The following is a 19439-nucleotide window of genomic DNA, read 5'->3' as shown; positions in this document are numbered from 1 at the left end:
TATGGTGCATATTAAAATTGGGGTAAAAATCAGTGAAATAGGAACAGGAAAAATAATACTTCACTTTTGGTATTAAATAAACCATGATATAAACTGATTTCAGTCGAGTGAAATTCAGTTTACTGTACATATTCTGTATGTGAGGACTGAAAAAGAAAATCACAGAACCACAAGTATTGGTAATGTAGCAAGCCACCCATCCAAGCCTGCAGGTTTCCATGTTTCTGTGAAGAATGTCGTTATTCATGTCTGGTAGGTTTTTTTCTTTGACAAGTGTTGACGCCAACTGAAAGATGGCTGAAAACTGATGTTTGGCTTTTTCAATGGGAAAACCCAAGGAGACCAGTAGTAGTTTGTCTACTTTGACATTCATTTCTTTTTGCTCCCAGCTCCCAGGTTTTGGGTAATTGGATACCACTGTCTTGATGTGCTTACTGGCTTGTGTGTCAGCCGAGTTAGCACTGGGAATCAAGAAGCAAAAGTATTCCCTTTGAGAAATGCATAAGGTCTTCTCCTGCACTGATAGACTGCTGAAAGATCTCTGTGATGTGGACGAGAGCTGCAAAAGAACTAATGAGCTCCTACGCTTTTCCTTTCTTAATCTTATTTAGCTGAGACTGAGGTGAGATCAGTCTGACCGAAAAGAGTTAAGCCACCTGCGAGACATTATTTGTGAGAAAATCTGAGGATTGATTCTCATGAGCTGAATTTCAATTACTTTAAAGCAGCACTATGCAAAAAAACTGATATTTCTTGCTCCTGGGCTCCCCCCACAGCCAGAAAGTGGAATTTGCACTTTAAGCTACCCCTAAAGGACATACTTTTCACGTGCATTTCTGGACAAGCTGGAAGATACAGAACAGTCACTGCGGTACAGTAATTTCACAGGGTTTTACACAAATTCTGACTCGGGTTATGCAGCATTAACCAGTTCTTGTGAGCATCATGACTGAGCTGTAGGAGTACTCTTAAAAAATAGAGAACTTACATTGTGAATGTCATTGTGTTTTGTAAAACTGAAATTCGGATAATACATACAAACCAGCAAGAAAAATAAATAAATAAAAACCCGACCCAAATAGTATGACATCTATAGTTTATACAATGTAAAAAATGGGACACCATATAGAAAAACCTATTTAATTGATAAAACCAAACAAATAAAAGAAATGTATTTTAAAAATAATTTGTAATTAAGCCGTTTCTTGTGAGGAAATAGGTTTGCTACCTATTGTTGAAGTAAGTGTTATTACTATTATTTACAAGAAAAGAACATTTAAAACAACTAGCAAAATGCCTAAATGTCATTTAGGTTAAGCCCAATAGCAGAACTCAAGGTGAGTGAAGAAGTCTCCAAATATTTTTTTTTTTTTTTTTTAATTTTAGATGCTACTCTCTCTATTACAAGTCAGTGGAGCATCACTAAGATTTTGAAAGTCTCACTTCAATTCTGGTAACAGGGCTTAACTGTATCTAGGAGCAATGAATGAAATTAAGAGATCTAAATTAGGATATATCTTTTCTCTGGCAGAAAATATGGTCCATAAGTATGGAGCACTGGTTTAGGTTGTGTTGTCTGATCACATTTAATCAACCATGTTTGTCTTTTTCTTGGCAACTGTTTTACTGTCCCTTTCCAGACTTCCCTTTCATTGCTGAAGCAGCTCAGAGGCAGGTCTATTAGTGTTACTCTCTACCTCTCATCCTTTAAAACCTCCTCAGCGTAACCCACTACACTACCATCAAGTGTAAGAAGAAAATAGTGGTGCTGTCTATTGTTCAACACTTATTTGCTTTATTACACAGAACCTTTGAATTGATACACTGTGAGCATACAGAATATAGCTACGTTTATTGAAAATTCAGGACAGATCTCTCTTGAAAAACTTCTTCTCAAGGACATTTCAGGAGGATCTTCTCTAGCAGCAGCTTTTAAGGCAAGGTAATATACAGAGTTGAAATCACTGCATGTGAAAAGGCAGTACAATAAATGTCTGCTGTATTTCACAAGTATTGCTGGTGAGTCTGAGCAACCTGGAGAGCTAAAGCTAAAGCTAAACCTGGCGAGCTAAAGCTTGAGTTTACTGTTGTCTACATTACCATTGCACTGGACACAGCCTTGTTTTTTAGCGTTTACTGAGGGTCTGATATCTGCATCTATCACGTCCAGCGCCCGTTGCCTCTGTGCGTCCCCCACAGAATTTAGTGGCACTAGCTGGGTGATCTGCTCACCACCCACTTGAACCCTGCCCTACCAGCACAGTGCTTAGACGGCTGCCAAAGCAGAGAGGCGACAGGGGGCAGATGGGATCTTTTTGTATTTATATATAACCTGGTTACAGATTTCAGAAGCTCAGTAAACCCTAAAGATCTGTGAAATCACAACTGCAATAGAGAGTAGAAATCAAAACAATACAAGTTCTCTGTCTCAAGGCTGTGTGCATTGCCAGGTTAACATAAACCAATTTTGTTTGCCAGTGATAGAGGCAGGTAATATACAGAGCAGAAATCACCGCATGTGAAAAGGCAGTTTTACTCATACTGATATACTATCCAGTGGTCCTTGAGTGAAAGGAGCTTTATTCACACTAAAATAAGGGGTCTCTAAAATCACATGGTGGTTATTTTTTATTTAGGCATGGCCACAGGCTCGCAGGTTTGGACCAACAGAAAAGTGCTTGTAGTTCAGATTAATATATTAACTTGCTGCTTCAATACATTCAAGTGGTCTTAATATATTATTTTGCAGCCTCAAAATATTACCACATGGTCTTGATATATTACTTTGTTGTCTTTGTATAATATCTCATGATCTCAGTATATTATTTTGTAGCCTATATATATATATATATATATATATATATATATATATATATATATATATATATATATATATATATATATATATATTAGCTTGTGGCCTCAATATATTACTTTATGTCCTATGTTGCCTCAATATATTATCCTGTATATATTATCTTGTGGTCCCCATATCATTTTATGGCCTCAATATTTTATCTTGTTATATCAGTATATTATTTTGTGGCCTCTATATATTATCTCTAGGTCTCATTATATTATTTCACAGCTTCAATATACTATCCTGTGGCCATTCTATATTATAAATACCAACTATGTCACATTAGAGGCTTCAAACTACACAAACAGATACTGGTCAATAAATAATCTGGCTCATTGTTGCAGCAATTCTTCTTTTCCTGTTTCAGTGCTTTGGTCATGATCTGTTGGTTGAAAGTAGTTTGGAAGCCAAGTGCAAAAACCTTATAAACAAAGACCAGCTTGAAGACCCAGAGCTTGAAGCTGCTCATTCAATGAGTTCCTAAAGAGATCAAAAAGCATGATTAATATCAGTGTAAAACATGAAAATAGTGTTTTTTTCTTATATGGTTTGTCAATGTATCCTCAGTGTAAGATATGTCTGGAAAACTAGACTGATGAAGTTCTTGTCATCCGTATAAGGGGCACTGTTTTAACATTTAAATTGTTTTTGTTTATTTAGTTGAACTGCATGCTAGCGAGAAGATGCTGGAATATGACACTCACGTCATCTGAATCTTCTTGGTAGCTGACTCTGTTGCTGCTTGGTCCACTTTCAGGGGCGATGCAGGGCTCGTCCTCGTGCAGCTGGAGAGCAGAGAAGTGGTATGCTGTTGACCTGTAGGGGGCAGAGTAGGGCCAGTGAAATAAACAAGTCTACAATAGTGTACAAAATCACCAACTGACTTTGACTTGTACCTTACCTTTGACTGTAGTTCTCTCTCCGGGCTGTAACAGCAACTGCAACAATGACGGCCAGCACTACGATGCCCACGCAAACGCTAATCACAATCTGCAACCACACCTCATCCTGTAAATCAATCACTTATTTATAAATGGTTTATAAACTGTTTTCCCTGTGTGAACCTCTAGACACTGTAAACCTCCGAATTGTAAATTATTTACTGATCCCTAATTATTCACTAGTCCCTTTATACCATTAAAGTCATTAACAATAACAGAAAACAGAAAATAACAGAAAAACAGAGTGGCTCTTAATCTGGATCATAATCCATGAATTAGTAATGGTGCACGTATCTGTCATCTGTCATACTATGTACAGTAAAATGTGTCCTCTGCATTTCACCCATCTGTGGTAGTGAACACACACACACTAGTGAACTAGGGGCAGTGAGCACACACACACCCAGAGTGGTGGGCAGTTAACTCCAGTGCCCGGGGAGCAGAGAGGGTGAAGGGCCCTTGCTCAAGGGCCCAAGAGTGGCAGCTTGCCGAGCCCAGGTATCAAACCCACAACCCTGTTATCAGGGTAGCTCTAACCGAAGCTCTAACCGCTGAGCCACCACTGCCCCACCGAAATGGAGATGTTGGGGATTGAACCCAGGACCTCATACATGCAAAGCATGCACACTACCATTGAGTTACATCCCCAGTATATTCACAGCTCACGGCCACACCACACCTGCCACAGTCTGATTAATGGAAACTTGACTCATGGAACCTAAACCTGAGTTTTCTTTCTAATTAAGGCAATCTGGCTCCTCATGGCCCCCAGTGGAAATGTACAAAGTATGTCTTATGAATATGTTCCCTAAGTCTAATGAAAGCCCGTTGTCCCTCACGTTTAGCGGCCCTCGCCTCTGTGCTTCACCGCAGAATTTAGTGGCCGTAGCAGGGTGGTCCGCTGCTCACCACCCACTTGTACCCTGCCCCTCCGGCAGATGGGACTCGTATCTATATTTAACCTGGTTACAGGTACCAGAACCTTAGTAAAACCTCAAGATGCTAAAGAAATCTATGGTTGCCATGGTAACATAAATACATTTTGTTTTCCACTGATAGAGCGCTGTCAGTCATGCATGTTAATAATAATAATAGATAATAGGTATGAAATACAGGGACGGAAATCTCATTAGCATGCCTATCTGAGATCCACATGAATCAGAAGTCATAAAGCATTCCACTTTCCATGTTGTGATGTTTTCTGCGTGAGACACTGTATCTGTGAAGGTCTCTGGGATCACGAGATTGTAGGTGGGCATTGTAAGAGGGGAGTTTTATTATATTGCTATTGATTTCCCTACCTGCTGGTACACAGTTAGTAAACTACCAAGTCCATTCTCTTGCATAACACACTTAGAAATCAATGTATGTAATGTAATATTACGCACTGTTCTTTGATGGTGATGGCTGGAAGGAGAATCTTTACTTGAGTTCCCACAATGCTTCTCAGACTCGTCCATTCGGCGTGGCGGGCTGAAACCTCCCTCACACTTATCACTGGGGATCTTACGATACCTGTTCACAATGCACATCAAAGCATAATGGGGAGCTGCATCTTCAAGTGTGTATGTGTGGAATAAAAAGTAGGATGACTGGCCAATACCCTGTTGTATGAAGCTCTCCTAACTTTAAGCAGTTTTCCAGTGTCTTGTCTATCAAGTCCTCCTGTGCCACACATTCAGAGCTGTTTTCATGGCGATAGTATCCATAATCACTGTCAGAAAGAGATGTGATGGTGTTCAGTGTGATGGTGCTCTCATTTCTAACTTTCATTTTTCCATCACTACCAGAGGAAAAGAGAAACAGGATATCTCAACTCGATATCCTGACTTCCTACCACATGTAATCTTCCCTGGTACAGGGACACGGCGTGTGTTGTCTGCTGACCACATATCCCCGACCATTTCTGCAGACCGACATCATTTTCAATTTCCTAAACGTTTCCTTGTAGCCTAGGACACACCCAACAGTCTCTGAGGTCTCTCCATTGTCCGAATGGGCCAGCCACTCCACATAGTCCTCGTCTCCACCTGAACGTGACATGAACAGACACATCACAATCATCCAAATGCACTGAAACATTACATTTGCTCTTATGCTCTTTAGCAATTCACAGCATTCTCAGTGTTTGTGTTCCCGCCACAGCATCACACACTGATGAGGCAAAACTTCATAGGTGAGGTAAATGATGTTGACTACAACGTTACCATTGAATCACACTAAACTTATTGCATAGTGTTCAACTGCATTTAAGTCTGGGATATATGTTAGATGTTAACTGAAAAGGCGGTTCTCGTAGTTTTGTAATACTGTACTGACTCTCAACAACACAGTATTGTGTAAGTGTACACGTAAAGATTGATGGCAGACAGTGGTTCATTGTGTGTAGTGTTTAAACCCCGACCACTAGATAGCAGTGTTATCTAGCAGTGCAACTACTTGGCAAGTACAATGAGAAGTAGTACTTCTTAGCCACATGCAAATGTTTGGGCACCCAAGTCAAAAGTTCTGTTACTGTGAATTGAGTTAAATGACAAAGAAAAAGTTAAACTGATCTCCAAAACTTTTTAGGACAACATTATTTTGCAAGATTAGTGTATTATTTTTGTTTTGTACAACTTTAGAGTGAAAAAGGTAAGAGAACACCATGCAAATGCTTGAGCACCCTAAGAGATTTGAACTTGCAGACTTTAATTAGCTTGTAAGGGCTGTGGCTTGTTCACAATGATTGTTAGGAAAGGCAAGGTTTTAAAGCTTAAAAAATACTTTGACTTCTCAAACGTCAGCCATAGGCTTCTTTAAGCAGCTGTATAACAATCTGCAGATTAAAACACTTAATGCTCACAAAGCAGGAGAAGGCTGTATGAAAACAGTGAGCTGTTTCCTCAATTCGTAGTGCAGTTAGCTAACAGGAAAAGTGGAGATCAAGTCGAGAGCTTTCTGAGAGAAGGGGCAGATCGGAACCTCCCATTTGACTGGAAAAGACCTTCAGGACGATTTAGCAGACTATAGACTATAAGGTCACATATATTAAAGAGCATGTACAAAAAAACTAAATCCTCTCCTCTGTCATCCTGGTATTTCCCTGTGGATTTATCTCAAAAGTGCACCCAAGACAGCCCAAGAATCTCACAAAACAGGGACGAATTGGTGAAAATCCCTCAAACAAGCAGCGAAAGACTCCAAAAAGTGTTCATAAGCTTTGATACTTGCCAAAGGAGATGTTACTAGTACTGACCACACATGGTGCCCAGAGTTTTCATTTTTGTTATTTTGAAACTGCAAAAGAAGGACATTTGGCTTAAAATATTAAAGAAATGTGCCATCTGTCACTTTATGCCTTTTGGAAGTCAGGTCATCTATCACTCACTTAGCTATTCACAGTAACATATATTTTGACCAGGGATGTACAAATATTTGTACATAATTTTTGCTTACACTCTCTGGTTAGCAGCTGCTCAAAGTCTATGGTAACTGCAACCCACATGGGTTGATCGTCGTCATCAGGTCGGTATCCAAACACGCTAATGTTCATGGTCTTACTTCCAGGCTCAGACGCTAGGCCGGCAATAAAGAAAGGCTGCGTGGTAAAATTATAAGTCTTCCAACACTGACCCTCATCTGTGGAGAACCTGAAAAAAAAAGAGCAGTCTATAAAGGCTATGAGGATTTACTAACTTTCCTAACACAACTGCTGGTTATTTATACAAATACATACACATACTAGTCTCTGATGATGTTAATACAAGTTGTAGTACTGTATCGTTCTCAAATCTGGTCCTATTCAGATAAAGTTTCTCACATAGGCTATACATGACTACATAATAAAATAATACAATAAAAAAATCATTGTTATTAATGTATAATGTCAGGAAAGCAATCTATTGCTTTTAAATACCGGAGATATCTCAGAACTATAACATAATGACATACAGAAAAGACAAAGGCACTGTGTTACAACTATCCCATCAAGCAAGCATTACTTTATAACGTTAACTGGCCGGTCTTTGTGAGTCTCCACAGCCACTAACAGGCCCCCCGAATCCAGTATGCTGTAGTAGTGGGGCCCTCTAAGCGTGCATATCCAGTTGTAACCTCCATCCGAGGACACATACACATCTGGCTTAGATGCTGAAATAGAGTCCCCAACATTACCTGCAAAGAACAGAGAGCGCATGTTACTATCATATCTGACCAGTGCTGGACAGATGTCCCATAAACTGCAGGTTTGTGGGATAACAGAATTATGCGCCCCATACAAGTCCTTAATTAGAGTGTGAGTTGAGGTTAGAGTGTGACTGTGTGACTACTACCATGGGCGATGATCAGGCCAACAGCAGCAGAATCGGTGAGTGGCACCATGGGGGAAATACCAATGTAGTGGCTGTGCTCTCCATGGATGTGCAAGTTACACTGAAACACACACACAACAATTGTTATTGCCACTTCAGGAGCCATAGTATCTCTTGCTATGTCTGGTACCATCACACACTGTGAACATACCCTTTTAACATCTTTTCCACATTCAACATTCTCTGGCTTCCTTAGTGGTCTCCACTCTCCACCTTTATTAAATGTGATGACCGTGGTAATTCGTCCATCTGTAGCAAATAAAGTGGGCTAGCTGGGTGTTAAAATCTACGCATAAGGTCGGAGAGCAGTTCGCCCTTATAAGTCACAGTTATAGTGATAAAAGATGCATGTCTGCTCATGACCGACTGTTTACATAGTCCCTCCACTTTTACAGGCTCAAAAGTAATTGCACAAACTAACACTCTAAATCAACCCCCTGAATGAACGCAGAAGGTCTACATTTCAAGCATCTTGACTGCTTTGGTCTACGACACTGTCTATAGACCTGTAAAACCGTAGAATCCTTTTTGTGTTCGGGGTGTAGTGCCTGGTAGATGCCCATACCCTCCTCCAGGACATTGGTAAGATAGACTCCTCTCAGTGATGTCACATTGGTAAAGTCACTCTTCCTCTCCATGCCAAACAGGTGCCGCTCCAGTGACTTGGAGTACAGAATGCCACGGTCATCTGAGGTATAGATCGTCCCGAAATACGAGTTGTCTACGAGCACGAGAGATCACACACATTCACACTGCTGACACAGCTGTTTTCAGATTAGAGATAAGGTACCATCACCATTCACAGTCAAATCCTACACACACACATTTGGTCAGTATTTTACTTATTTTACTGTTTTAGAAGAGGCTTGGAGAGAGAATTACAACGAAAAGGGTGATTCTTTATCTTGAGAGGTTCTTAATAGATAAAATAAACACAAAAATAAAAATATACACCATCTTATTTTCCTCAACAAGCTGTTACAGACATGCTGCATTAGTCTTAGGATTAGGGCCAGGGACAGCTTTAGGGTCATGGATTAGGTTGAGATTAAAGTTAAGGTTAGGATTAGGTTTTGGGTTGAAGTTAAATTTAGGATTAGGATTATGGCCAGTGTTAGAATTTAGTTTTGGATTGAGATTAAGGTTTGAATAAAGATTAAAGTCAGGATTACTGTCCAAGTTACTGTCTAGGTTACTACAGGGTTACTGTCCAGGTTGTCCAGGTTACTAGCCAGGTTACTAGCCAGGTTACTAGCCAGGTTACAGTAAGGTTTTGGTTTGAGTTTAAGGTTAGGTGTTAGAATTAGGATCCAGATCAAGGTTTAGCATTAGGGCCAGGGTTAGGATTATGGTCAAGATTAAGATTATGACCAGGGTTTGAGATGTAAGGTTAGGATTAAGATTAGAGTAAGGATTACCGTAAGGACCAGGGTTACACTAAGGTTTAGGTTTAAAGTTAAGGTTAGGATTAGGGTTAGAGTTCAAGCTACAGTGAAATAAGGTAAATCTGCTTAATGGAAGTAACATATGAAGTCTACTTGATGTAAAATATCAACAGTGAATCCTAATGTCAGTAATATCAACAGAACATATTCAAGATATTTACCTCAGTGTATTCAGCTGTTTCACTGCTGCTACTGCACTGATATGGGGTTGATATGTCACTGACACTGAATATATTATTATTAACCATCCACAAAGGATCACTCAACATAAAGAGTTAGGGATTACAAATGCAGTGCCACATTCTCTCTATACTACTGGGTCTATTAAACACTCCTTTGTCTGACATGTATGTTACGCTTCTCTTCACATGGGCATGTGGGTGAACCCTGATACACATACTGATGCGTCAACTATTCTGGCAGGACCATAACACCACCTCTACTGCACTTTAGGCGAAAGAGAACACCATCCTCGCCTTATCTTCAAACTAACCACCACGGCATAAAAAGCCTCAAGGCTCACAGAAATATGAATAATATACGCTCAGACTCAATAGAGACAGTTGTCAGCCCTCTTATGCTATTTGCAGAAGCAGTCTGAGGTGTCAGCATTATGTAGAACCTGTCAAGCAAGAACTCAGCAACACTGTACTGAACTGTTGTGTGAAATTGAAACTTTTATAACATCAGCACTATTACTATGTGTGCAACAACACTCAATGGTTAAATCCCTTGAATAACCAGGAGCATAAGGTGTCATTTTCTACTCCTTTAACTTAAGAATACCTAGCTGTTGCATTTGCACCTAGCTGTTTTTCATGTCATTGAAAATGAGCCGAACATTTAACAAGCCTGTATTTCAAATCTTAGGGGTTAATATTTATTACATCTAAAGTCTTATTGAAGTTCGATCAGTTTTACTTGGGGGGGGGTGTAATTTAAGTAACTGCCTGTGAGAGTTATCTGTGTCATTTTAATTCGGTATGAATCAGAAATTTTCACAGGTTGGCTAAATACCAATTCTGCAGCAAATTATCCTATATAATTCCCCTGCTCACAGTAGTCTAGTAGACTGTTTTGAACTGACTTGAAGGTAATGTAACATAAAAATGCTTTATAGACATATAACTAGGGCTGAAACAATTATTTGAGTAACTAGAATAATAGGATTACAAATAATGTTCGAGGCAAATTCTTTACGCTTGTGTAAACATTTGGACTAGGGCATTTTAAAACAACAGCTTTAAAATCATTGTGATGCTCCACTGACTTGTAATAGGGACAGTAGTGTTGCCGACATTGCTACTCCAGGCTCAGCATGCTGCTAACTACACTATGTGGCTTGGGCTTGGGGTGAAGTGGGACAATGCTTAAGAAAAAAGACTCAAAATAGCATCAGTTCACATGCTTCTTTCACTTTAGATGGGGGTTCTGTATCTCTAAGCATGTCCAGAAAAGCATGTGTAAAACATGTGCCTTCATGCAAATTCACAACTGTAGGGGGAGCCCAGGAGGAAGAAATGCCAATTTCCGCATAAAGCTGCTTCAAAACTGAACCTTGTTAAAAGGAAACATATAATTTATGTCGTACAAATCTGTCTGTCAAATCACTTACTTACTCAAATTGGGTTTTATATAACAAGAGACTTTCATTTCAAGCTTATTATTCGGAAAGGACATGAAAAACAGTGCAATCTGGCTGGTTATTCCTACATTATGGCAGTAAGGAATGAATGATTCCATGTAGTTGAAGAGGTTAATGGTAAATGTAGGGCCGATCTCATGTTAAACGCTGTAGAAAGCATCTAAAGTCTCACAACAGAGAAAGAATTAGAGTGGAGAAAATACAGAGATGGTTTGTACCTCCAGGGCTATCCACATGTATAAAGATCATGTCTTCATCACCATCCAACAGAGAGTAGAACTGCAAACAGAGGGCAGGAAGATGTGGGCATGATAATGAGCGCATCACATAGAGGTGTCTGTGGGTGTGTTTAAATATGTGTGTGTGTGTGTGTGTGTGTACATAGCAGGCTGGTCAACTTTTTTCTGTTGCATCAGCAAGATGAAGTAGGACAGTTTGTTAAGGAAAAGCTGGAGCCTGCATCCTCATAGGCACACAACCATGCGTGCATTTGTGTGTGTGTGTGTGTGTGTACGCAGTGGGCAATATATGACGTGCTTTGCCAGTCTTACTTTGAGCTCAAGGACAAGCAAATCAGATTATGTTTCATTTGTGTATTAAAGTGACTCTTTTACCTGCGCCCAGCCAGTCTTTCCTACCTGCTCAGAGGAGGCAGTTGGGAGCAGAGCTTTGTTGAAATTGTCTCCCTGGTCTGAAGATACGTAGATAACCCGTGGAGAACCCTACAAACACACATCACACTCTGTGTAACACAGCTGCACAATGCTGCTTTTACAGCATTCTCTCTCTAAAAAAAAAGTACCAGTCTGTCTCCTAGTTCACTATGGTAATACCCTGAAGGGTAGGTCTTCAGTACCTTTATTTAAGGGCCCATATGCCATTTTATTATTCTTGCATTTTATTATTATTTATAGTACTGATGACATGTTGCTGAGTTTATGTATAAGAAACAGTCATATATTCTTTTTTACATGACCATTTTCCAGTCTCTCTTTTTCTCTTTGTATTTGTGTTACTGTGCCTTTAAGATATTTGTAAGTTACTTCTATGATTCTGATTGGCCGCCATGTATTGTGATAAAACACTTCTTATAACATGGGCATTAACGACTGCAAATACACTCTTACCAAGTATTTTATTGGGACGACCTGTACACTATCGCATGCAATGTACACTATTCTCATTCATGCAATTATCTAATCAGCTAATCATGTGGCTGCAGTGAACTGCATAAATCATGCAGAAAAGGACCAGCAGCTTTAGGTAATGTTCAGATCAACCATCCGAATAAGTGAAAAAAAATGTGATCTCAATTATTTTGAGCGTGACATGATTGTTGGTGCCAGAATTAGTATAGTATTTCTAACAGATTGCTTGGTGAATGTATGTAAATGAGATTTGTCTTATAATAACCAGCTATATCATATAAAAAAGCATTGTCTCCTTTGTAATTTGAACTTTTAAATGTATTACTTTTTTGCTTTTTTTTTCTTCTTTATACCCTTTTAACCAATTGTGAAATGTAGTGATTTCCAATTACTACCAAGTAGCTACAACTCTCATTATCACAGGACGAAGGCTGGCATGTGCCTTCTTGATCCATGTCAATTGTACTCTTGGACTCTCAGCACTGTGGCATTACCTGGGAGCCATTGTGTTCCCACTGTTGCTTTCTTATGTGTGCATGTATTTGGGCATGTATGTGTTTAACATGCTGTCTGCATTGTTTCCCAACCTGCTTCTCCATGACAGAGGTAAATAAGAAGCCTCCAATGTGGCCGAAGGTGAAGATGTTCTGAGAAATGGTAGTAAATGTTCTGCCCAGGTCTCGTGTGCGCCTGAGAAAAAGCTCTCCCTGTTTATCTGCATCCACTACACTCGGTTAACAGGAGAAACACAGAAGAAACATAAAATACATTAGGGACAGTTGTAGACCTTATTTGGTCAACATTTGAATTGACAATAGCCTAATATAATTATTTAATACCAATTATTTAGTGATTAAAAGTAAACATTTAATTATAAATGCTTACTTTGTCAAATATTTTCACTTTAATAGTTTTTAAATATGTAGCATCTATGTAACTTATTAAAGTTTTTTCACCTGTGTTTTCAGGACCGTAGCTGAAAAAGAGGGTGTTACCAGGTCCCCTGTACCAAAAAAGTGGAAAAGGGAGAGAGATCATGTAAAAAATGTAAAACATTAAATAAATTAAAAACATGTAAATAAACACTTTTCCAATGACATATTGTGGGAAAAAAAGAACAGAAGTATAATGAAAACAAGTGCAGTCATATGCACAAGTCTTCTGCAGAGACTTTTGTATGTTTTATAGTTAAAAATCTTTAGTTTAATTGACACCAATATATAAAATGTGGCCTGTATAAAGGTTATGTTTTCTTTCAATATGTGCAATATGCTCCACAATTAAAAAAAGGGTAAAGGGGCACGTATTTGTCACAGTACAGTGTACACTGTACAGTGAAATTAGCAGAAAATCCCATTTTTCCTGTGAAGGATTAGTTTACTTTTTTGACTTTTAGAATAAACAAAACAGTATCAGTGGAACAGGGCTGTACAGTTTTGCATACAACTGTACACATATGTGAATGACCGGAATTATTACATTACTAAGGGAACACAGAACCTCACCATGTAAAAGAGTACACCCCATCATGGATTTTAGACCAGTTGTTGCCAAAGTCTTGCGAGAGCCACAAACCACTCTGCAAAAGTGTTATAAAGAACTTGAGAATTAGTCTCATGACACATACTGTGCAGCTAAAAAGTCTGCTAATGCTTTCATATTTTCTGTACTTCTTTACAAATTTGACCTGAAATGCGATCAGATCTTCATCATAAGTCCTAAAAGTAGATAAAGAGAACCCAATTAAACACATTTTGACATTTACTTATTCTACATTTGCTTATTTAATATCCAAGATTAAATACCTTTGTTAGAAAAAGTATGTAAACTCTTGCTTTCAATATCTGGTGCAGCAATGCCTTCAATTAAATCACAAAATTGCTTAAACTCAGTTACGTTGGTGAGGTTTTTCAGCCATTCCAAAATGTTTCATTCTTCCTACTCTAACCATTTTTTTGTAGACTCAGCTACAACAAATACCCTGCTTTATCCTGTACAATCTGCTTGAAAAATTCAGAATTCATAGGTCCATCAAAACACCATGTTACTACCACCCCCATGCTAAACAGCTGTAATGAGATTCTTATGCTGGAATGCAATAATCGTTTTTCACTAACTAATCACATAACGTTTTTCATTTCAGCCAAAAATGTTTATTTTGGATCCAACAGTCTACAACACATACTTCCACAAAGCTTCTGGTTTATCCATGTGGACTTCAACAAACTTAAGATGAGCAGCAGTGTTCTTTTTGGAGAGTAGAACACCGGCTTGGCTTGAGTTGGCTTGAGGGTTTTTCTGATGGTGGGCTCACAAACACTGACATGACTCAAAGCAAGGGAGACTAGTAGGTTCTTTCTGAATTTTTTTCCATTTGTACATCATCTGCCTCACAGGTTGGTCTGGTGGAGGCCTCTTTAGAAATTGTTTTCCCAGCCTGGTGGGCTTATGTTTTTTAACTAATTTTCTCAAGTTCTCATAAAGCTCATGTGTTTGAGGCATTGAACACTTTTGTAATCCGTCTGGTGAAGATCAGATTTTGACAGTGGGACCCAAGTTTATGTTCTTGAAACACGGCAGGACCTGACTGATTGACTGTCCTCTTGATTGAAATACCTGACTACCTGAGCTCATATTCCCAGAGGTCCTAGAGGATATTTCAATTTCAATATTTCAATATCAATAATATAATGTTTTTGCATTATTTGTTTAATTGGGTTCTCCTGATCTAGCTTTAGGGGAAAAAAAACCCTAGATGAGTTTATAACCTTTCTAGCAGAGACAACTTATACAATATACTTAACCTCAATATTTATAATGTAACTGTATGTACGTGTTGGGTACAATATAAATATAAATACAGAAAATAATTGTGATGAATCTCTATATATAATCTCTAATATATCATAAGCACTCACCTTGGGTTACAGTAAACTTGGCTTACTTGGCTTTTTTTTTTATATCTGCATGTGTCTTTGCTTATTCAGTTGTGTCTTATGAACAAAGATGCCCACCATCATTCACTGAAGGGTGATGGACTGCAGTCTAAACTCACGTCTGTGCCGATGACCAGCAGGCATTCTTGGTTCTGGTCATGGAAGGATATCGGCTGTGCTGGGTGGAACGGCAGCTGCACTAACTTGAATGTCACCCCTGAGTCCACTGATGTAAATATGACACCTCCTGGGTTGTGAGTAGTTGGCAGTTCAGCTATCAGAATCACCTTTGAAAACACCAACATGCGAGAAAAGAAAAGGAATGTTGCATAAAAAAATCATAACTAATAATGCCACTGCAATCCTGTTAAACCACAAGACTATTCAAGCCAGATCACTCAAATTTCACCCCTCTCACTTCTAAGCAGCCATGTTCAGTAGGTAGTCATCTAAGTAGGATCACTTTTCAAATTACTGTTACAACCCCCACCTCCTCTCACACTAGAGTGTGGCTAGGGGCTGTGGAAACACTGTGTCACAACAGAATGGCCGTTGTCAGCAGTAACCAATTGCACCACCACTAACCAGTGGTTAACTGCCTGAAGCTGTCACTTCACTTCTGATTATTTCTGGACTGGATGTTTGCAGGTCAGTTTTTTGAACAGCAAAATGAGCGTACAGCGGACATTTCTTAATAAATATCATACATCCAGTGTAATAGCTGCATACCTGCTGAGAATTCCCGGAGCCTGCACAGATGCCAAAATCCTTTTTTATGAAGGAATTGTTGATTGCATGGGAGATGTCATGAAAGGACTTCCCATAGTCTTCACTGTGAGGAAACATAGTAATATCAGGTTATAACACATTTAGTAAATTAATCAATGAATGTTTAATGTTTAGTAAAGAGAGATTGCGTCTAAGATGTCATCTTTTTTATGATTACGCAGAATTAAACCACTACCTCCTGTAAAGTCGAGTGGAGCCTCCTTCGTAAAAGGACTCCAGCGGAGCACTGACTGTGGACAGCACTAGAATGACCTGATAGGGGTCAGAGAAAAGACTTGTTCGTTTACTGAAGTCAGCTCGGAAATAAAAACTTGACAGCTTTGAAATGAAATTTGACAGCATCTGAAAATCAAACTGCATGTCTGTCTTTTGTTAACACCCTTTCTTTGGGTCATTTACCCTGTGCTATGTCTTGCCTTAATTGCCAACATGTTTAGTGCTAAAATATAAAATGACATTGGCTGCATGTTTTGTTTTTTAAAAAAATGTTCATGCCTTTTGTGAGAGTGGTTCGGGGCAGGGAATTGTGGATTGTGCAGCCTTCCCAATTACATTTATAGCATATTTAAAATATAATATACAATTTAGACATTTCATATATATATATATATATATATATATATATATATATAATTTTTGTTAACTGCCTGAAGATGTAAAAAAAAGAAAACAAATTTTTTTTTTTTTTTTTGGTGGGGGTTATTATTTTTTTATTAAGAACACGTTTTTTTTTTTTTTATCAGGTTCTTTCTTTTAAGTATAGCTTAAAGATAAGAAATTAAAAAGCTGTAAAAAGTCACTGGCTGGGTCGTTAAGGGTTAAGAAGTTTACATGCTCAGACAACTTGGCATCACGTGTTGATTTAAGTTCCGTTGAAACAACCAGCCATAGACAACCACAAAGTGTCCACAGAAGATGTGGTTATAACTTCCACAGGATCTCAGTGAATAAAATAACTAACCAACAGCGAGAATTCAAAGCCTTTTTTAAGGCGAATTTTTGGCCAAGAACCTGTGATAAAACGTGGCTCCCTGGGACAGTGCAACGTTACACTGACAGGCTGTTACACTGCTTTGCCCCGCGTCTTTACACACTGACAGTTCTATATTTAATTAATAATATAAGTTAGATCCAGAATAGTTTATGAATTTTATGAGACATCACAGAAACGATAAAAAAAAAAAAAACAGCTGGTTGTATGAGCTACTATTTTAGCACCGAGCAGCAGCCCTCAGGAAGCCTGTGAGATCGACCATCATCTCGAACATCACCTAATCCTGTGATGGTGTGGCCGGTCTGGAGATAGACCACTGCAGCACAGATATTACCTAAATAATATGAAATCCATAACATCCTTAACATTTTATTATCTGAGTTACATTCATCATAAAAGAGACTTTGGTGAGAGAAATCGACTTACCCCGGTCCCATCCCCTATCCAGGTAAGACTAAAAGTAAAGCCATCGTCTCCATGAAACCCTGTCTAAAAAAGAGACAGAAATAAATAGACAGGGGTCTCACAGGGCGTCGGTCATGGGGAGATTCGTAAGCATATTAGTATTGATAAAAACCAGTGTTTTATCTGAAAGAGCACTTTCATCACTACCTCAAACCAAATGTCTTCTATCTGCGTGCGTTAGCATTCATCCCAAATCTGACTCTAGATAGTTACATTAAATAATCCTCATCTTACCTCGTACGTATTTGCGTCCAGGACCTTCAGCTCTTTGGGGCTGACGGGAGATTTACACGCCATGAAGTTGGACTTGATCGCCCAGCTGTCTCGTCTTCGTCTTGTGTGTCTGGGCGGTTCATGCGCAAGAGGTCGGGAGAAAGTGAGCGCTTCACCGAGGACCGCTAAACAGACCAGGGTCAAGGCTGAGAGTCCCCAAATCATTCCTGTTCCGAGCAGAGCTGAGTGTCACCGAGATGCTGGTCTGGCTCCTAGTCGAGCTGTGGAGAAGCTCAGCTCACCGCTGGACTTCAGCAGACGGTCAGGGGAGGAGACCGAAACGCATTAGCATACCGGCTGACTGACAGGACGATGCTGCAAACACCTTTGGACACTATTAGGACGGGGGGTGGGGGTGGGGGGGTAGGAGCAGAGCAGAGTGAAAGTGGAACCACTGAAACCCAGAAGTGTCAAACTGAAGGAGATCGGCCCCCTATTCGTAGACAGGGGGTTTGTCTGCCAGATGTCAGACAGGGTTGCCAGGTCCAGCGAATGTATTTAGCTATCCTAGAGATGTATGTAAAACTGAGGTATCAGATGCTATACAGTTAAGCCAGAAAGTCTGCACCCCCTCTTTCACCATCTCCACATTTTATTACGTTAGGACGTTTCCATTACGAAAACATGCAGATATCTAAATGCATCTTTGGCAGCAATTACAGCTTCTTTTGGCTAAAGAAGAAGATACAAGCTTGGCACACCATGACTTTCAGCTCCTTCCACAGATGTTCAATTGGAGTCAGGTCTGGACTCTGACTGGGCCACTCAAGGACATTCACATACTTGGACATTCACTCCCTGGCTCTCATGGCTGTGTGCTTCGGGTCATCGTTGTGCTGGAAAGTAATCCTGTAAACCTGTAAACCTTCGCTGCAGTCTGAGGTCCAGAGCGCTCTGGAGCAGATTTTCTTGAAGGATCTAGGTGTACTTAGCTGCATTCATCTTTTCCATCAGGACTAGTGCTCCATCTGGTCACTCTACCATAAAGATTCCCAGCTACGTAAATCAATGCACTCATATTGCAATTAGTTCTCATTTACTGATGTCTGTAGTGGCCAGAGAAAGTTGGAGCTGAAGACCTTACACCCAGACAGTTTTCACCCGGGAATGCTTTTTAAAACGTGTCTGATTTGGTGGAAAACTGCAAAGTTGGCAACTCCGACTTCAGAGACCCTTGTAAAGAGTTGCTTCTATTGTAAACAACCTCTACTTTTGTTCTTTGTAGGAAACAGCATGCATCTGCCTGGAACAAAGATAGTACTGAGTAGGCGTATGTCTTCTCTCTCTCTCTCTCTCTCTCTCTCTCTCTCTCTCTCACACACACAGACACACTGGTGGGATGTCACAGTGGTGGTCTGTGATGTAATTAGGAAACTGAGAAATGATTAGTTCTGAGAAATTAAGTGCTACAAGTCAGGAAATAGTACTCATACTCTTAGATAAACTAATTAATACATTAAAATAAAACATTAAAAACAAAATTACGTATTTAATTTGATTATTTTTCTAAATAAATAAATATAAAGTTAAAATAAATATACTATATACTATTATATATATTATATTATATATTTCTACATAAAATTCTATA

The 19439-nt window shown here is 39.2% G+C and overlaps 1 protein-coding gene across 3 annotated transcripts; it reads right to left on the bottom strand.

Moving 5' to 3' along the window:
• Window positions 1–1773: 1773 nt before the first annotated feature.
• On the bottom strand, window positions 1774–18087 carry LOC140549172 (sortilin). 3 transcript variants are annotated; one of them, XR_011978961.1, is made up of 22 exons: window positions 17810–18087; window positions 17537–17599; window positions 16292–16368; window positions 16057–16159; window positions 15447–15614; window positions 13897–13970; window positions 13348–13394; window positions 12979–13115; window positions 11882–11965; window positions 11462–11522; window positions 8719–8874; window positions 8305–8402; window positions 8115–8214; window positions 7785–7956; window positions 7240–7433; window positions 5639–5831; window positions 5405–5515; window positions 5190–5316; window positions 3762–3868; window positions 3565–3676; window positions 3006–3340; window positions 1774–2951 (listed from the first exon to the last, which is right to left on the bottom strand). XR_011978961.1 is itself a non-coding variant. In XM_072672542.1 (21 exons), the coding sequence occupies exons 1-21, from the start codon at window positions 18011–18013 to the stop codon at window positions 3326–3328; spliced, it is 2403 nt and encodes an 800-aa protein (XP_072528643.1). In that variant the 5' UTR covers window positions 18014–18087; the 3' UTR covers window positions 1774–3325. The 3 variants fall into 3 exon arrangements, 2 of the variants coding, with proteins under 2 accessions (XP_072528643.1, XP_072528644.1); XM_072672542.1 differs by having other exon boundaries at window positions 1774–3340; XM_072672543.1 differs by having other exon boundaries at window positions 1774–3340; window positions 3762–3850.
• Window positions 18088–19439: the final 1352 nt, after the last annotated feature.

The sequence above is a fragment of the Salminus brasiliensis genome, chromosome 2, assembly GCF_030463535.1.
Source record: "Salminus brasiliensis chromosome 2, fSalBra1.hap2, whole genome shotgun sequence".
In the NCBI taxonomy this organism is placed as follows: domain Eukaryota; kingdom Metazoa; phylum Chordata; class Actinopteri; order Characiformes; family Bryconidae; genus Salminus; species Salminus brasiliensis.
Note: the sequence above shows the minus strand (reverse complement) of the source record. Positions and strands in the feature narration are given on the sequence as shown.

Coding starts and splice junctions, on each gene's coding strand:
- LOC140549172 (XM_072672542.1), bottom strand. CDS start 18,013: ATGATTTGGGGACTCTCAGCCTTGACCCTGGTCTGTTTAGCGGTCCTC. Junction 11,966..12,978: donor CCTCTGTCATGGAGAAGCAG/GTTGGGAAACAA, acceptor GTGTGTTTGTAG/GGTTCTCCACGGGTTATCTA. Junction 11,523..11,881: donor CAACTGCCTCCTCTGAGCAG/GTAGGAAAGACT, acceptor CTCTGTTTGCAG/TTCTACTCTCTGTTGGATGG.